The sequence below is a fragment of the Chanodichthys erythropterus genome, chromosome 14 (genome assembly GCF_024489055.1).
Source record: "Chanodichthys erythropterus isolate Z2021 chromosome 14, ASM2448905v1, whole genome shotgun sequence".
Lineage (NCBI taxonomy): Eukaryota > Metazoa > Chordata > Actinopteri > Cypriniformes > Xenocyprididae > Chanodichthys > Chanodichthys erythropterus.
In genome coordinates, this window is record NC_090234.1 from 34,927,275 (window position 1) to 34,945,463 (window position 18,189).

Here is an 18,189-nt window from a genome sequence, read left to right on the forward strand (position 1 = left end):
GTCTGTCAGCAGATAGCGGGTGATGGATGGAGCGTTGTGCTCGTCAATAAAACCCACTTTGAAATGATTGCAGTGCTGTGCAAAGACCAAGCCCCCCTGCTGAAGTGCAGCAGGATCTGGCCTTCACCCTTCATCTCAAAGCATTGCCCTGCTGGACTCAGAGGGGTAGATTGAGATAAGTTTGGCTTTTAGGAAAAAGTACTGCATGTATTGCCTTTAACAAGGACATCATTCACTTTGAGCTTGAAAAAACATATCAAAGAATACACATAGTTTACCCAATTTTGACCCTTGTCATTTACCTCATGTCCCTCATATAATTCCTAACATAAAACTTGCTGTAAGGTGTTGTATGAATTTTTTTTTGACCATACTAAAGCATAAAAATACCATAAATTTGCAGAAAACATTTAAGTTCACATACTTTTTCTCAGAAAAACTATGCAACAGTGAGCTATTCTACTTTGAAAAGTGTGTTCCATGTCGGAATGTCTGTTTTTGTCTTTGTCTGTGCAATCCCACCCACTGCCGATTTACCCAATAGTATTTCAACACCCAAGGTTGCCAGTTGGTGGAAAACCCAGCGTATTGCAGCCATGGAAGATAGCAAATGAACTGGGTCAGAGATCACAGATTCTACCTGACCTAAAAAGCCTCAGTATTCATCTAAAAAGCTCTATTACCAGATGCATATGTGATCCTGGACCACAAAACCAGTCATAAGAGGATTTTTTTTTTTTTAAATTGTTTATTTATATATCATCTGAAAGCTGAATAAGCTTTCCATTGATGCATGGTTTGTTGGGATAGGACAATTTTTGGCCAAGATACAATCTGAGGGTGAAAAAAAAATTAAAATAAAAATACATTTTGAGAAAAATCGCCTTTAAAGTTGTCCAAATGAAGTCCTTAGAAATGCATATCCATTCACAAAAAATAAATGTTTGATATATTTATGGTAGGAAATTTACAAAATATCTTCATGGAACATGATCTTTACATAATATCCAAATGATTTTTGACATAAAAGAAAAATCAATAATTTTAAAGGTGCCATCAAATGTTTTTTTACAAGATGTAATATAAGTCTAAGGTGTCCCCTGAATGTGTCTGTGAAGTTTCAGCTCAAAATACCCCATAGATTTTTTAAAATTAATTTTTTAATTTTGGGGCATCATTAACAATGCACCGATTCAGGGCTGCTGGCCCTTTAAATCTTGTGCTCCCTGCCCCTGAGCTCTCGACTATAATACAGTGCATAAACAAAGTTCACACAGCTAATATAATCCTCAAATGGATCTTTAGAAGATGTTCGTCATGTATGCTGCATGCATGCATCGATTCATGTGAGTATTGTATTTATTTGGATGTTTCATTTTGATTCTGAATGAATTTGAGGCTGTGCTGCGTGGCTAAAGCTAACATTACACACTGTTGGAGAGATTTATAAAGAATGAAGTTGTGTTTATGAATTATACAGACTGCAAGTGTTTAATAATGAAAATAGCGACGACTCTTGTCTCTGTGAATACAGTAATAAACGATGGTAACTTTAACCACATTTAACAGTACATTAGCAACATGCTAACGAAACATTTAGAAAGACAATTTACAAATATCACTAAAAATATCATGATATCATGGATCATGTCAGTTATTATTGCTCCATCTGCCATTTTTCGCTATTGTTATTGCTTGCTTACCTAGTCTGATGATTCATCTGTGCACAGCTCCAGATGTTAATACTGGCTGCCCTTGTCTAATGCCTTTCATAATGTTGGGAACATGGGCTGGCATATGAAAATATTGGGGTGTACACCCCGACTGTTACGTAACAGTCGGTGTTATGTTGAGATTCGCCTGTTCTTCGGAGTTCTTTTAAATAAATGAGATTTATATAAGAAGGAGGAAACAATGGAGTTTGAAACTCAATGTATGTCTTTTCCATGTACTGAATTCTTGTTATTCAACTATGCCGAGGTAAATAAAATTTTAAATTTTTATCGCTAATTTTGACCCATACAATGTATTCTTGGCTATGACTGGTTTTGTGGTCCAGGGTCACAGTAAAATGCGGTTTAAACAACTTGAGTCTAAGGCTTGTCACCTTCCATTGTCAAATTCGCTCATTCCTGTTGCGCGTCCTCAATCTGGCAACCCGCGTGAGCGCCGGCTCTGAGGAGGAGGGACTGCAGTAACAATTTCAATGGCAAGCTGTCAATATTACATCCTGCACCTTTAAAGGGTTAGTTAACCCCAAAATGAAAACTGTCATTAATTACTCACCTTCATCTCGTTCCAAACTCCTAAGACTTTCATTCATTTTTGGAACACAAATGAAGATCTTTTTGATGAAATCTGAGAGATGTCTGTCCCTCCACTGAATGCCTTTGCAACTGCCACTTTGACACTTAAAGAAATTCATAAGGAGATTGGAAAACTAATCTGTATTAATCAAGCGGTTTAGTCAAAATTTTCTGAAGAGACTCGATTGCTTTTTATAATGAAAAGATTTAATTTAGGCTTTTATTCACATATAAACATTGATCAACGAATATAAGCAGAAGCTCAACTGAACCTGAATAACGCACAAGAACAAACCTCTTCCGGAAGCTCAAACGTACTGCGTAACAAACTAGAATGAACCTCTCTGGTCAGTATGTTTATGCTTCCGGAAGGGGTTTGTTATTCAGGTTCCTTTGAGCTTCTGCTTATGTACACTGAAAATCTTGACATCCACCCATTCCTGGGCACATCCATGAGATACAAAAAGCAATGTGACTGATTCAACTGATCCAATTCACATTCAACTCTGTGATCTGGTCACAGTGGCACTGGAGGAGAATATTTTCATCTTAAATGTTTATCTTTTATCCTAAAAGTCTGAGAATATAGCAATATATAATTACTTGGATTAACTACTTTTAAGACACTTTTCTGATACATTTGTGTAACTTTTTTTAAACTTGAAAGCTCATGGAAAAAAGCAACTTCTGTACTGTATTTAAAACACTTTTTCTACTTTTGTGTTTCACAGAAGAAAAAGTCAGATCGTTTTGAAACAACATGAGGGTGGGTGAGTAGATAATGACAGAATTTTCAGTTTTGGGTGAACTACTCCTTTGACTGAATGGAGCAACAGCAAAACTGTTTAAACTAGAATTATTGATCATCCAAACAACCATATAAAAAGATACTTTGCCAGTTCCTATCGACTCTCACTCTTTTAAAACTCTAGCGCATCTTCTTTATAAATAAGAGAGACTGAGCAGTGAATAAACTTCTCACACTCACTGGGTAAATCTTGGATAGCGATGCCAACTTCAATATTTATGGCATCAGGTCTTGAGTGAAAAGGGCAAACACTGTATCATGTCAAAGACCAACATCCATTTTTCTCTCTGAGGAGGGATTGTGTGAAGGGAAATGTTGTCAGCATTTAGGTCCAATTTCCCTCAGCCTGCCAAGCGAATCCCTACACATACAAATGGGAGTGTATGATAGCCAACCTGAAACTGGATTGGAAAACATGACAATTTGAAAACGCTTACCTTTCACTCTGCGGGAGACAGCGGGGTGACCTAGATTGATGTAGTGTGGGAGGAGTTGGAAAAGGACGAAACGGCTCATGTTAGACCGGGTTGGCATCAAGGTTTATTATCTTTTACAATGTACAATATACAAAAATATAGAGTACCAAAAATTCACAGTGTCTAAAAGGCAGTGATTACAGTCTACATCGCATATCTAACCACCAGGTCAGTTGCATAGAAGGGCACCAAGCCTTGCAGGGATGGAGCGCCTCATTGCGTCGTCTGGCTTTATGAATGTTCGATATCAGAGAATCTCCTTTCAAAACCCGACTTACACAGAGCAGCCGCATTTGACCAAAATATTATCTGGGCAGGCACATTGGAGTGAATGTGGGGATTTAGTTTGACCTTTTAACATTGAATATGAGCTTAGAGTCTTGCCTATTCTTGATTTCTTTTCATGCATACAGTGAAGTCAAAAAGTCTTTGAAAGACATTTTAAATCTGTGATTTACTTCAGGTAATAAAATGTTTTTGGACTGAATAAGAATATATAGAGTTTTTCTTTCAATTTAACTTTTCACTCAAATGATGCTGATAACATTATTTGCAATTAAAATTGTTTAAAAAAAATTAGTAGGAACAATTTTAGTAATGGTCTGGGATTTTTGGACATCTCTGTAAAGGTGTGGCATGTGAGCCACAACAGTTAACTAAAATTTCAAGCGTTATGGAGCAAAAAAACAAACAAACTCCCCATTAAATACCTTGGACAGGATCCGACAACATCAAAACACAGACAAATGTATTTGAATGAGTGTGATATTGAACTGCCTTAATTGATTTCAATTTGTGAACCAAATATCATGTGAACTTTAAAAATCATCAATTCATACGAATTATGCCCAGGTTTGTAGAGACTCTAGTGTAAAATCTTTGATGTTATCGATCAGGGTTGGTCAACAAGATGGGTCTCTCTACTGCAGTTAAACTCTGGACACTGACAGGCTCCATCCCCACACAATCCCTATGGTTGGTATATTTACACAGCTGCGGCACATATTATTTTACAACTATAAGGCGTTTAAAAAACAGTGTTAGCTTTACAATATACATGTACATTATACTAACCTTTGCGTGGCATTAATTTTTCGTGGTGGGACATCACTTAGTTACAACCCATGTACTCATGCTTAGCTGAAAGCATGGCTGGCTTAGCATTCATTAAACGAGCTTGATAAAATAGCTTAGTTTAGTTTTCAATGCCCTTTAGAAACCAAGCATACCATAAATACTACATCCTGATGAGAGTTGCCATTCCTGAATCGCTTTTATCGATAACTGGAGAGTCGCATCTGGAACGTGGGCGTGATGCCGCGGGGAAGCATGTGAACACATGAGCAAAATCAGATCTGAGATGAGCACATAGTGCTGCACACCGATTATATTTTCAGATATTGTTTGATGTGACAAAGACAGTGATCCATTGATCATTTCTGTGTGAGTTGACTCTCTGGGCAATTTTATGAATATATGATGCTCATATACCGGTGTAAGCCTACGCTCTTATCTCTGATACATGTGATGATGGTTAGGAATACACCATCTGGAAACAATAATAAAAAATAATATATGAAATGTTCAGTATAGCTCCATCAATGTTTGAATTCTTATCTTAAATAAACTCTATTGTCCATCTATCCTATGACTGCTGAATAATTCCCTCTTTAAAATAACCGTAGAAAACAAGTGCCAAGCTATCAGTATTTCCTACATTTTTCATAATAAAATATAGTCCGTCTCGGTTTGAACCCAGTCATATTTAATATGACCACCGGGACTTACAGTAACAGAGTAGAACATGTTTGCTTCAGACCTAAGCATATTCCATATTGGTGCAATATTCCTCAGTTCCCATGCATTCGCAAGTAAAAAAGGTTTCTCAACTTTTTAGGGAAAGAATGAGGCAATTTTCTGTCCTTATGCTTTTAACGTGCTGAAAATCTATATTTCGGTTCTCATAAGAGTCCGCTTTGAATAGCATCCTATTTTAAGCTGTTCGTTTCTTGCAGCTTGGTTGCAAACTTGTATCCAAACAGTCCACCCAGGAGATGCATTGATCCTGCGACTCGTCCTCTTTTGTTAGAGATTTGCCTCTCAAAGGTCGGAAGTCAGTGGGACGTCCTTACATTTGCATCCAATGGTAAAAATACCACCGTTCTAACCAAACCTGATAATGTCACCATTGATTGCTCTCTTTTGTCTGGTGTCCGTCTATTCTTCTTTTATGTAGCTTAAAAAAAGAACTGCCACAGCGTGGCAGATTGCATTCCCGTAATGAATATTGTTGGATTGGTACGGAACGCCAGCACAATTTTCTCTTCCCACCTTCAGCTTCAGCAAAATCTCCTTCCAGTAATGGGAGTTCTGCAGAGATCAATCAAGACATCCATTTATCAAAGTCAGTGTAGCTACACAATCTTTAAAAAGTGCTGTTTGAATCACTGGACTTTTCCCCCATCGGACACCACAAGGCATGACTTAGGAGACACGGTCCTCAGGGAAGAGAGTTTGGGGAAAAATCAGCTGGAATGTTGGAACAAGCACCTCATTGGGTGCAGAGTGTGTGGGTGGGAAAAGTGGAGGATTTTAGGAGGAGACGTCCAGAGCGGCCTTAAAGCTACGGATGGCACACGTGCCTCAGCTGTGGTTATAGGTTCTACAGGGAGAGGGCGAGGAGTCTGGGCGGTAGTCATATTTGCCCAGCGCTGTGGGGTAGTACGTGGTGGTGTACACATTTGTCTGCTGAAGCGGAGAAGGGAAGTAGTTGGTCCTCTCGTCCGGCAACAAATTGTTCTTATTCAGAGTCTGTAGAGAAAAAAATAAAGGAGAGTTACATGAGCTCAGAGGCAAATCAGTCTCTCAGATAAAAACACAGGGTTGTAATATCTGCACCACTATTGTGTTTGAGCAGCCCAAAATAGCAATATTTGCTCAACCAATGGCATGAGCTTGTACAGTAGAACATGTAGGCTTGCAATGAACTACATCTATGGACCAGAATATCATAGACCTTCAAGTGGGGTCTATTGAGCACCACAGCGAACGCACAGCTATATGCTAAAAACCACTCAGGACACAAAATCCAGAACACTGTAGAAATTGCATAGCAACATGTTAAAACCACTTACAACTCCCCAGCAACTACATAACAACATGTTAAAACCATGCAGAAAAGATATCTGTTTGCAATTCTGTTTGGTGTCACTAGTGGAGCAGAAATTACACACCACACCTTTAAATATGTAAGGCCCATAGAAGATAAGCCATATAATTCAAAAGTGGTGAACTTGTGGGTCATAAATGAAAGTAGCATGTGTGTATGAAATGTATGTGCTCTCGAGAAACACCATTTGTCTAGCTCCAAAAAACCTACAGCTCAGTTACTGGGGGAGCGAAGCTATGAAACGTACAAGATTGATTTGAGTGACTCACCGTAGCCGAGAACTGCTGTGCAACAATTATACTTTTCAATACCTGGCAAACAATAGCTCTACAAAGGGACTGAGATCTCCATTTTCAGTCTGAACAAGACAGATGAAATTGCCGTTTTATCCAAGAGTCAGTGAGTGACAAGTGAGGGGAATGTTTGTCTGCTATTACAAAACCAAATTACATCTTCCTGACTGTGGTATCTTCTGCAGCCTTTCGACAAACGGCTCCCTGTGCAAAATCAGAATATTCATCCTGATTTACAACGTGGCTCTCAACGGATGCTTATTCAAACACCCATCAATCAGAGGCAGTCCGTGTCACATGGTTACTATCACACAGCCATCTGCGCACCGTCGTGGCCTGGGAACGCACGGACAGAGGCCTGAGCGACGGCCTTTTGCAGCGGCCACTTCTTTCTTGATCCACTCGTATTGCCCAAGTCTCATAATGAGTTTCGAGTGAGTACTGGTCATGCAGAAGATCGATGGAAAAAGTGTCAAAAAGCTCGCACAGGTGTCACAGCAAGGACACGAGGTGGAGGGAGAGCGAACCGAGCCAAACTAATTGGATGAGCTCGACGATCAGTCACAACCAGCTGTGGGAGTCCACTGAGCGGCTGCTGCTTAAACAGCCTAATGGAGCCCATTAATAAAGACGGAGTGTGTGCCAGGAGCCGCGTGCAGCCAGAAGAGACGGCTAAACAAGCGGCCGCAGGGAGAGGGAAACCAGCGGTAATCTCCAAACTATCAGTTATCTATTGATGCTCATTTTGGACAAAACAAATGAGCTTGCTCTCCGACTGAGTTTGGTTTCTTGACTGCTCGCAACTGTTTCTGCTAGCTCATCTGTGGGGAAACGTAAAGGTGAAATATGTCATTTTGTGATGTTAAAATACTCACAGCTTAATATGCAAACACTATATAAAAAGGCATTTGTAGGCGCATTCCCATGAAAAGTGTATCTCTGTGGCGCTATCAAAACACTGTTTGATTGAGCAGCCCAACATCTGCAAAATAGATTTAAATATGGTTAAATGTGTAGAATGGAGCTGTTAAACACTCTTTTAAAGGGGATGTCTAATGCTATTTCATGCATTCTGACTTATTTACACTGTTAAAGAGTTGGATTCTCATGCTAAACATGGCCAAAAAAAAAAAAAAAAACGAGTTAGATGTATGATGGAGTATTTCTGTGCCAAATACACCCCTTCAGGGTTTTTTTTCAGAGTATGGCCCTGTATGATGTCATAAAGGGAATTCCTTGTATGGGCACTTCTCCCAGGACACACACATCGCCCAGAGAGCGCAAGAGCACGCCCATCAACGTGCTTTGTTTGGGTTATGGAAGTCATCGGCAGAGCTGCACAGGACTTGCTCGAGAAAGAATTGTCACTTTGTTTTTAGACCACAAAATCAACAATGTCACCAAAGAAGTGTGTTTTTGGTTGTGAGGGAAAGATAACCTTGCTTCCCAAAGAACCCAATGTTAAAGGAACAGTGGAGCTGAGAGATTTTTAGGAGTTACATTGATTGTCGCTCATGACATTTGTCATTAAAATAACCATAGAAACCACCTTAAAGTAACTATCAAAATAAGGATAAAGTCGCAATCAATTTTTTTATTGGTTAAAATGAATGGAGAATATCTTGTTTTTCCATGGCCGCTCGAGCCCTCAGGATCGGCGCTTATGGTTTTATAAACGAGGCCCAGTTCGACCCTCATTTGAAACTGAAAGATGGAGTGGTCCCAGAGATAAAAGATCCCAGTCATGAGTCGGAACCCCAGGTGGTAAATAAAACTGCATCAAATGTCTGTTTTGTTGGCAATCGGCATGCAAGTGCATATAATGACACAAATGTATAGTGAATCAAAAGTTATCCAGGGATAATTCAATGATGTATTGCATGTGTTTATATACATTTGTTTAGCTGACCATCGAAGCTGCGTGTGCTTGTGACTCTTTAGCTTTGCGCACGGGTGTTTTCAGAAAGACTCGGACTTGGCAGAAACTGTCTGTTATGTACCCTTTAAAGGGTTAGTTCACCCAAAAATGAAAATTATGTCATTAATGACTCGCCCTCATGTCGTTCCAAACCCGTAAGACCTCCGTTCATCTTCGGAACACAGTTTAAGATATTTTAGATTTAGTCCGAGAGCTTTCTGTTCCTCCATTGAAAATATATGTACGGTATACTGTCCATGTCCAGAAAGGTAATAAAAACATCATCAAAGTAGTCCATGTAACATCAGTGGGTCAGTTAGAGTTTGTTGAAGCATCAAAAATACATTTTGCTCCAAAAATAACAAAAACTACGACTTTATTCAGCATTGTCTTCTCTTCCGGAATCATTTCCATTGAATTGATTCCATTGAATCCTTTCATCTGTCGGCGTTGGTAATGCACTTTTACATCACTGTTTTTGGCAATTAGCCCTCTACCGCATAGTGTTGCCATATGGCAACATACTCTTTATGTTCATTTCCTTGCCGCCGTCTCTTTAAGAGAACATTCTAGTTTTTTTTATTGGTAAGAGAAGACCTTAATTTAGCCAATGATGTGCTTTGGTTAAGTCACATGACATACATTTTTTTTCTGTGACGCGATATCTGACAGACTGCCATCTCTTGTCGGTAGTTGCTGAAAGCAAACTAAAACGTCAGTAACAAACAAGGACCTGCCCATGTCACATTCACAAAAAAAATGTTAACATCATCTCAGGTAAGGTATGATGACATATTCACCACTCAAAAATGTTTTTATGAAATTAGTTTTTGGTAAATCGAGAAAATGTCTGTGTTGCCATATGGCAACACTGCGCAATAATGGAATGACATTATTATAATAGGTTAGATAGCTAGCAAAGATCATCTGCAGTCTGTTAAGCTATAACAATAAAAACATTAATGCTAGTGATATAATGTTGATTAGTCATATGTTAAGGACTGCCATGGCATTTGTATTATGGATTAAATCTGTCATCACAGCCATGTATACTGGCCCAGACCAACCACTGGCCTACCATGGTGTCTCAAAAAGGCAGGTGCAAGTGGCTGTAAGTGTATTGTAAGTGTGAAGAGCACCAAATGTGATGTCTACATGTGTCTCACCTTTGGAAAAAAAAAATGCTTTTTGAAGTTTCATTTCATGAAATTTAAAGAATATAAAGCATTATTCAGCAAAAGAGAATGGAAAAACACAAGATGTTGGAAAATAAGTATAAGGTATTGTTTATAATTACTGCTAAAACTTATAATAGCACTAATTGATTCAATACAAACAACATTTCTGAGGAAAAATATGAACTATATACACTTACACTTATTCTAAGTTTTTCCACTATTGTACGTTGTTGCCATATGGCAACATATCATAAAGTACCTTAAAATAATATTTTTTTCCAAAATTTTTTTTACAGCACTTTAAGTTAATCCATTCTAAGAAAAGAAAAAGAGTCAAATATTTTTTTTTTATAGATTTATCATAATGTGTGCGGTAGAGGGTTAGGACATCTGCGACATGCACACTTACTCACCATTTTAAAAAATATAGCAATACCAAAATACAAACAATGTAGAATAGTTTGAATACAGCGTGCGTCTCCCTCAGACTGTAAACGAAGCTCTGCCGCACCAGATAGCACATCAGCAGCGTCACTGCGGAGTCGTGAACCCGGATTGACAACAGACCCGGAAGAGAACACAATGCTGAATAAAGTCGTAGTTTTTGTTATTTTTGGACCAAAATGTATTTTCGATGCTTCAAAAACTTCTAACTAACCCACTGATGTCACATGGACTACTTTGATGATGTTTTTATTACCTTTCTGGACATGGACAGTATACTGTACATATATTTTCAATGGAGGAACAGAAAGCTCTCGTACTTAATTTAAAATATCTTAAACTGTGTTCCGAAGATGAAAGGAGGTCTTACGGGTTTGGAACGACATGAGGGTGAGTCATTAATGACATAATTTTCATTTTTGGGTGAACTAACCCTTTAAGTAACTGAAAACATTCTAAAAGTAGCCAAAATAAACAACAATATGAACAGGACGTGCAAAAAATCCACTGAGATTTAATTGAAATCCTCAGGTCATAGATTTCATGCTGGCTTAGATTAGAGACTTATCTGCACAGCTCACACAGAATCTGCACAAATCTCTACAGAATTACTATGACTGTTATTCCCAAAGTTCTACATATCTCTCCCTTTTGAGTGTTCATTAAATATTTTTTTATTTGATTATGCATTCAGCTACAGTATCAATGGGAGTGCAGTACTTTGAGCTCAATTTTAGCACATTTTACCATGTTTAAATCCACCAAAATTCGGCACAGAAAATACAATCAAGGCTGCAGATTGACACCATATGAATATATACACTACCATGCAAAGGTTTGGGATCAGCAAGTTTCTTAAGCTCGCCAAGGTTGAAATTATTTGATAAAAAATACAGTAAAAAAAGTAATATTTTGAAATATTATCACAGTGGCAAAAATGACAAAAGCTGAATTTTCAAACTTGTGTCACATGATCTTTCGGAAATCATTCTAATATGCTGTTTTGGTGACAAAGTAACATTTCTTATTATCAATGTTGAAACCATTTGTGCTGTTTAATATTTTTGTGGAAACCATGATACATGTTTTCTAGAATACTTTGATGAACAGAAAGTTCAAAAGAACAATTTATTTTAACAATTCATTATTAATATCTTAACTCTTCATTTTAATCAATTTAATGCATCCTTGCTAAACAAATGAATACATTTGTTTTTTTTTAAAAAGAGGAAATTTTACTGACACCATTTTTATTATCAGGCCAATACTGACAACAAGAAGTACTAATCCATCCATCCTACTTTTAGCAACTACATTTTAAGCCACTATAATTCATCTTACTGAAAGTCTTGCACATTGTGAATAAAAATGTGCATGTCTGTAGCAAACAGCCGCTGATAACTGCAATATGTGACTTTGCAAGAATGTTACACCTCGTTATAGCTAATGAAATCAAAACATCCCCAACAAAATAAAAAGTTTCCTTGCTTCATACAAAACATTCCCACATAATGCAATTCCTTCTATTTAGACTTCAATTACCAATCACTCAATAGAATCAGAGGTAGTTCCTTGCGATAGGGCCCAGGGGCCATTATATACACCTAATATAGGTAAGATTAAGTGCAGCAACATAATCAACAACAAAAACAATGGTCCAACTGACACTTTTCATGGCATAAAACAGGAGCAGAACAAAAAATGTGACCAGGGTGTCAGCACTGACCTTGAACTCCATGGGTGTGTATTTCTCATTCTTTGGTGTGGTGTTGCCCTTGTAGTTGAGGTGGTTGGGAGTGGTGGGGTGGATGACGGCAGACTCCTGCGAGGGCTTGTGGAACCGCTGGCAGTACACATACACCAGGAAGGACAGCAGGCCGGCACCCAGGAAGCACGACACACCCGTAGCTATCAGGTGAAGCAGAGTGAACCCTGGGGAAAGAAGAAAAGGCAATATTACAGTAACCATTTGTCTGCAAATAACTGTAATATGTTGTCACTCTCATCCAGACCTTTGACTAAATATGCTTTTTTTTAAATGAGACAATATAATAATCCTTGTCAGTGGAAACTTTGAGATGCAGCACCATTTTATCTCTCATCATTAACACCACATGTCCATAGCCATCAACCAGTGGAAGGCAGGTGCTTGAGAGCATCTGGCTGAATGATGCAGTGCCAAGGGACAGTGCTGTGATTAGCCGGTCGATGTGACGGACCAGGCATCTTGCCGGTCTGACCCGTAATGAGTGCGAAATGTGATTGAGTAGAGTGAACGCCATACCCCCGTCACGAACTGCTCTAATTGGACAACGATCACTCAGGAGAGTGCCACTGCTGGACACTGATGGGTAATATGTGCTGCCACCTGGAGAATCACCAAACTGGCACTGTGGTGCCACCTCTGAGGACAGCCACTGCCCAATGTGGCCTGGATCCGCAACCTAAAAGGCACCGCTGTGCCCCCTCATGTATTTTTCATCTGTGCATGCACTGGAAAGGCAGCACCTCTGCCTGGGAGTGCTGCAAGAGCTGCGAAGCTCGACACATGGAAAAAAAAAAAAGATCAACAATGTGAATGATGAAGTTCACTCACTTAAACCTGGTTAGCGATTCCATTTCTTCCTGAGTTCAGGATGAAAAGAAGCTGACGTGAAACATGACACACAAGCAGCACACTGCTACATGTCTTTGAGCATTCACGAGAGAGTGCATGCACAAGCGCATACTAACATGCGGTGGACACAATACAAACACTTCTGTCGAAGCACTTACCCCCACACTGCTGGTCCTTCTCATAGCTAGATGCCGGGAGAATCGCTGTGAAGAGAAGGAGATATATAATTAGGTGCTGTTACACAGGATGAGCAATGATTTGAGCTCTATCTGAACGTCTTGAACTGATGCTGCACATCTTTCAACTTCTTAAAAACACAACGATCGTGGCTCGAGATGCATTGGAACGGTCATAGACATCCATCTAGAGCAGTAGCTATCAACTAGTTTTGCTTTAGAATTGAAAATCCTGTAGCTCAAGCAGTAGAGCATGGCACTAGCAACGCCAAGGCCATGGGTTTAATACTTTGAATTTACTCTTTGGATAAAAGTGTCTGCCAAATGCATAAATGTATGTAAATGTAAATTTTATTTAAGACATGAAGTGATGACTGAAAATAATGCAAGATTTTTTTTTTTCATTTAAATGTAAAGAAAAAGTATCATATTAAAATCTTTTAATATTACCATGAACTGCATAGGCCCAACAATATGTAAACTTATTCATATTATCCTTATAAAACAGATGTGCAGCCTTGATGTCAACATTAAAAAGCATGAAAAGTGCACTCTGTTTTTGTGTGTGTCCCTTTAAATGCAAATGAGCTGCTGCTCTCAAGAAGAGGGCGGAGTTTCAGGAGCTTGTGTTAGCAGCTCCAATTAACTTTACCTCATGCAGACTCACTGAAAATGTCAGAAACTTTTCAGCCTTTTATGTTCAAACTGGAGTCGGACAAAGATGGAGAGACTCAAGTAGAAGTGACAACATGTAGAATGCAACCGGATGTTTCTAAACGGTTGATGAATTTATGTACCTGATGTGGAGATAACCATCTTAAAGTCATTGATTAGCATATTCTGTCATGATAATCTATAAATCGCTCCTGTGGGAACTGTTGTAAGATGCTACAGAGCCAGAGAATATTGCTGCATGAAGATAGAACAGGTATAGTTTAGTTTAATAACTGTTATAACTTGTCATGTTGTCATCTTGCTTTTATGACATGCTATTGCATTTGTGTTACAAACTGTATTGCAATAACATGGCCTCACCCCTTTGTTGTGTGTTCTTGGGGGGCTGGGTTTATGTAAATTTTAGGGTTAGTGATGTCACTAACCCGGGAAGAAGCTCGTTGTAGTTCCTACCAGCCATTTGTTGTAGTCCTTAAACAGAGAATTCTTTAAAAGAAAATATCTCCCTTTGCTTTGAACTTTGAGCATCGTAATTTTGCAGATGTTGTTTATGCTCTAACAGCAACATTACACACTAACTAAAGTTAAAAAAGTGAAATCATTATAAGCCACCCCTTTAAAAATGGAGCAGACTGATGCAAGGAACAGTCTGGGGTGAATGGCCTATTACACACTTCCTTGATTTTCCTCCACTTCTGAATTACAGCCAAAACGTCAATCACTCCCCATCTTCTACCACTTCACCATCTCCATTCAAAAGCAACCTTCCTGGAAGTAAGGTGATTCAAAGAACTGTAGACCTGAGAGGTGAGGAAGACAGTCTTCTGTTTTATACCTGAGGGATGATCAGGGCCGCAGTGATAAAGTACAGGAAATCACATCAAAGACTCACAATCAGTCGGGTTGCATGAAAGTGATTAAATTATTACTGCTGTTCTGCCATTTAAGTATTCAAGAATAAACAGCAATGTCAGTAAAAAACAATTGCAAGCTATTTTGTGAAATACATAGCTAAACTTGATTTAAACACTCGTTTAGAGTAAATATTTCATTTTGGTTGACGTAATGAGGTGCATTTCAATGGAAACACATTTTTTCACTGCTGCAATACAGTCAGATGTGCACTATTACCACCCGGAGTCATACTTTTCAAGCTATATCTGAAATCTCCACAAAGAGCAGAGATGGGTGTGGGGGGGAGATGTTTTGATTGAGATGCACATTTCTCCTTGATCTCCTCACCGTCTAAGACACCTCTGGATCTGGAACCCTTTTCCCAAAATTGGAGAGAAATTGGATGCGAGTCTGCCTTGTGGCATAACATTAATATTAATTAGAGTGCCTGATTCACTTGGTATTCCGCTCTGATAACTCGTGTTCTCGCAGGCTGGGTGCGTTCAGTTCTTCACTTTGAACACTTCCACTCCTCCAGCCAGAGTAATGAATAAGAACAAGTAAACATATTACATCTAATCTATTAAAAACAACAGCGAGTTTGACAGGGTTTAAAAGTGTATGTTTATTTAATAACAGTAACATTGCAATTGGGAAACGCTTTGCTTTATAATGGAATAGTCGGACGGCATGTGAATATATATGAGAGTGTATATATATAGCCCTCTCTCACCTGGGATCTCATTGCAGTCTCGGTGCTGGGAGCTGTTTCCCACACATGGCGTGGATTGAGCCCCGCACACACGACTGCGCAGCTGCAGGCCCAAGTCATCACACTCAGACCACACCGACCAGGCCATCCACCCACCTGCACATAGTTACGGTCACAAACACAGGGTTTAAAGAAACAGGTCACCCAAAAATTAACATCATCAACTCACCCTCATGTCATTCCAAACCTCTATGACTTTCTTCTGTCAAGCACCAAAAAAACAAAAAAACAATAAAAGTTTAATAAAAGTGGTCCTTTTACTATATTCAAATTTATATTCCCGAAATTGTTGCAAGGAATCTGTTGAACTGATCCAGTACTCAAATTTAACTCATTGACTGAGGCACTGTTTACACCTGGAATTAAGATGCGTTTTGGTCGATCGGATCACAAGTACAAAAGGGAAACGCATACCCGTTTACACCTGGTATTTTAATCCGTCTCTTTTGCCCATTTTCGACCACTTCTGTCCTGATTTCTTCGAGGGGAGGTCTATAGGCAAGTAAATATATGGGCTTTTCCAGATCTTTCAATCTAATGGATGAAATAAGATCATGCAATTTATATGATATGAACGCACACAGAGACAGTGTGCTTGGTACATTTTTCGTTTTCCAACCAAACTTGGTTCTTCAGCCGACAAAGTATAGATCCCGCCTGGCTAGCGCGCTTCACATAATGTTTATGCATTTAGTCAATAGGCAGTCTTTTGTGGTTGTTCAAACACATTCGACCACATGAGCATCTACGCATTTTTTGACTACCTCTGGAAGTGGTCGAAAGTGGACAAGCTCTAAAGTTTTTTACACCCTGTTTACACCTTTATTTTTTTCGTCGTCCACTTGTGATCCAATCGACCAAAACGCATCTTAATACCAGGGCCTCAGTGACCCAGTTGCAGCGGTTACCAGCTCACTGGAGAAGATCATCAGTAAATAATGATTTCAATTCTTCTTTTATGACACTGTTGGGTGCTTTTTGAAGCTTAAAAACTCCAGTCCCCATAAAATGGAGAAATCAGTACATTTACATTTTCTCCTTTTGTTGGTGCAAGGAAGAATGAAAATCATGCAGGTATGGAAGTGAGAAACAGTGAGAAAATGAAGACAAATTTTTCATTTCTGGGTAAACTCTCCCTCTAAATAGATAGCTCCAATTTTGGCCATCCTCACAGTTCAGGCGGCAGTCTAACCAGAGCGCTGCCGACTCAACGGCCCACCCACACACATGAAACAAACACCACCAGAGTCACACGGGGAGGCAAAAATAATCACAGTCTGAGGCAACACTTTCAGAGCAAGTGTACCAAGAACTTTACTTGGAAGAAACTTTGATTTAAAATGTATTTGTATGCTGGGAAAATCCAATCTGTAAATATACACATTCCTTTCATGTTTCAGCTTTTAAGATGCTTGTCTAGACCATATGCAAGTCTTACAATTCTCTCAGAGCCTAAAAAATTCATCAGGAGGACAACTGAGGCCAAATGTTTGAATCTAAAAGACTTTATTATCAGTAGCAACTAGTCCCAGAGAATATCCTGGCATTTCGTAAAATGCAGATACACAGTTAACCACAGCCCCTTTTTTCAGATGCAAACAATGTCCTAAAGAATTTCTTAGGCAGCATCCTGACTGAAATGGAATCTTATAAGTGACTGATATGGAATGTCCTGTATTCTATTTGCTCTTAATATCAACTGGAATAAAAGCTAAATATTTTAAAACCTCTCATTTTTGTTTGATTGATTATTAAACTCTGGATCTGCCACTGACAGCATGGATTTGAGGTTTTAATCAGAAAGCCAAAGGAAATACAATTGTAGCAGAGTATTTGTTAAAGCTACAGGGCTTTTGTACATGATTCAATGGTGCCAGTCTTCATAAATTTCAATTTTGTCTTAAAGGAACAGCTGATTTTTTTAATTTATTTTTATTTTTTTTTATGGCAACAGAATGTGACAACAGAGCTTTGCACTGCCAGAGTCTGCTTGCACACAGCACACTTCCATAGGCATGCAGCTCACATATGGTACCATCTGTAGCCTGGAGGATCCAGAAGCCCCTTTCTGAATCTGAAGTGTGTTTCTGATGATTGAAAGGCCTGAAATCTTGCCTTCAATACAGTGATGATCACTTGGTCATAAATAAACTACCCTGTTGAAAAAAACAGCATATGTTGTGTTGTGGATGCTGCTGTGCTCACCAGGTTTCTTAACTCTTTCCCAGTCAGCATTTAAGAAAAAAAAAAAAAAATTGCCAGCCATTTGCCAGAATTTTGAATCATTTTCACAAAATTTTCATGGCCCCCAGAATATTTTGTTATATGAATATCTGAACATACAATATATAAGCAATAAAGTATGAGAGGCTGTGCTGCCTTCAGCCGTGACTTATTCATGATACACCACTAGCTTCCAGTACCTTATTGCTTTTATAAAATGGTTACTACACAATATAAATA

At 38.8% G+C, this 18,189-nt stretch overlaps 1 protein-coding gene across 3 annotated transcripts in view; it reads right to left on the reverse strand.

Moving 5' to 3' along the window:
- Positions 1-3,646: 3,646 nt before the first annotated feature.
- Positions 3,647-18,189, reverse strand: part of sema5ba (sema domain, seven thrombospondin repeats (type 1 and type 1-like), transmembrane domain (TM) and short cytoplasmic domain, (semaphorin) 5Ba) — a 162,705-nt gene continuing 148,162 nt past the window's right edge. For all 3 annotated transcript variants that reach the window (XM_067410196.1, XM_067410197.1, XM_067410198.1), the window contains 4 exons: positions 15,688-15,822; positions 13,368-13,412; positions 12,319-12,524; positions 3,647-6,401 (listed from right to left, as the gene is read on the reverse strand). In XM_067410196.1, coding sequence (XP_067266297.1) covers positions 6,234-6,401; positions 12,319-12,524; positions 13,368-13,412; positions 15,688-15,822 — 554 coding nt within the window. In that variant the 3' untranslated portion in view covers positions 3,647-6,233. The remainder of the gene's footprint in view (positions 6,402-12,318; positions 12,525-13,367; positions 13,413-15,687; positions 15,823-18,189) is intronic.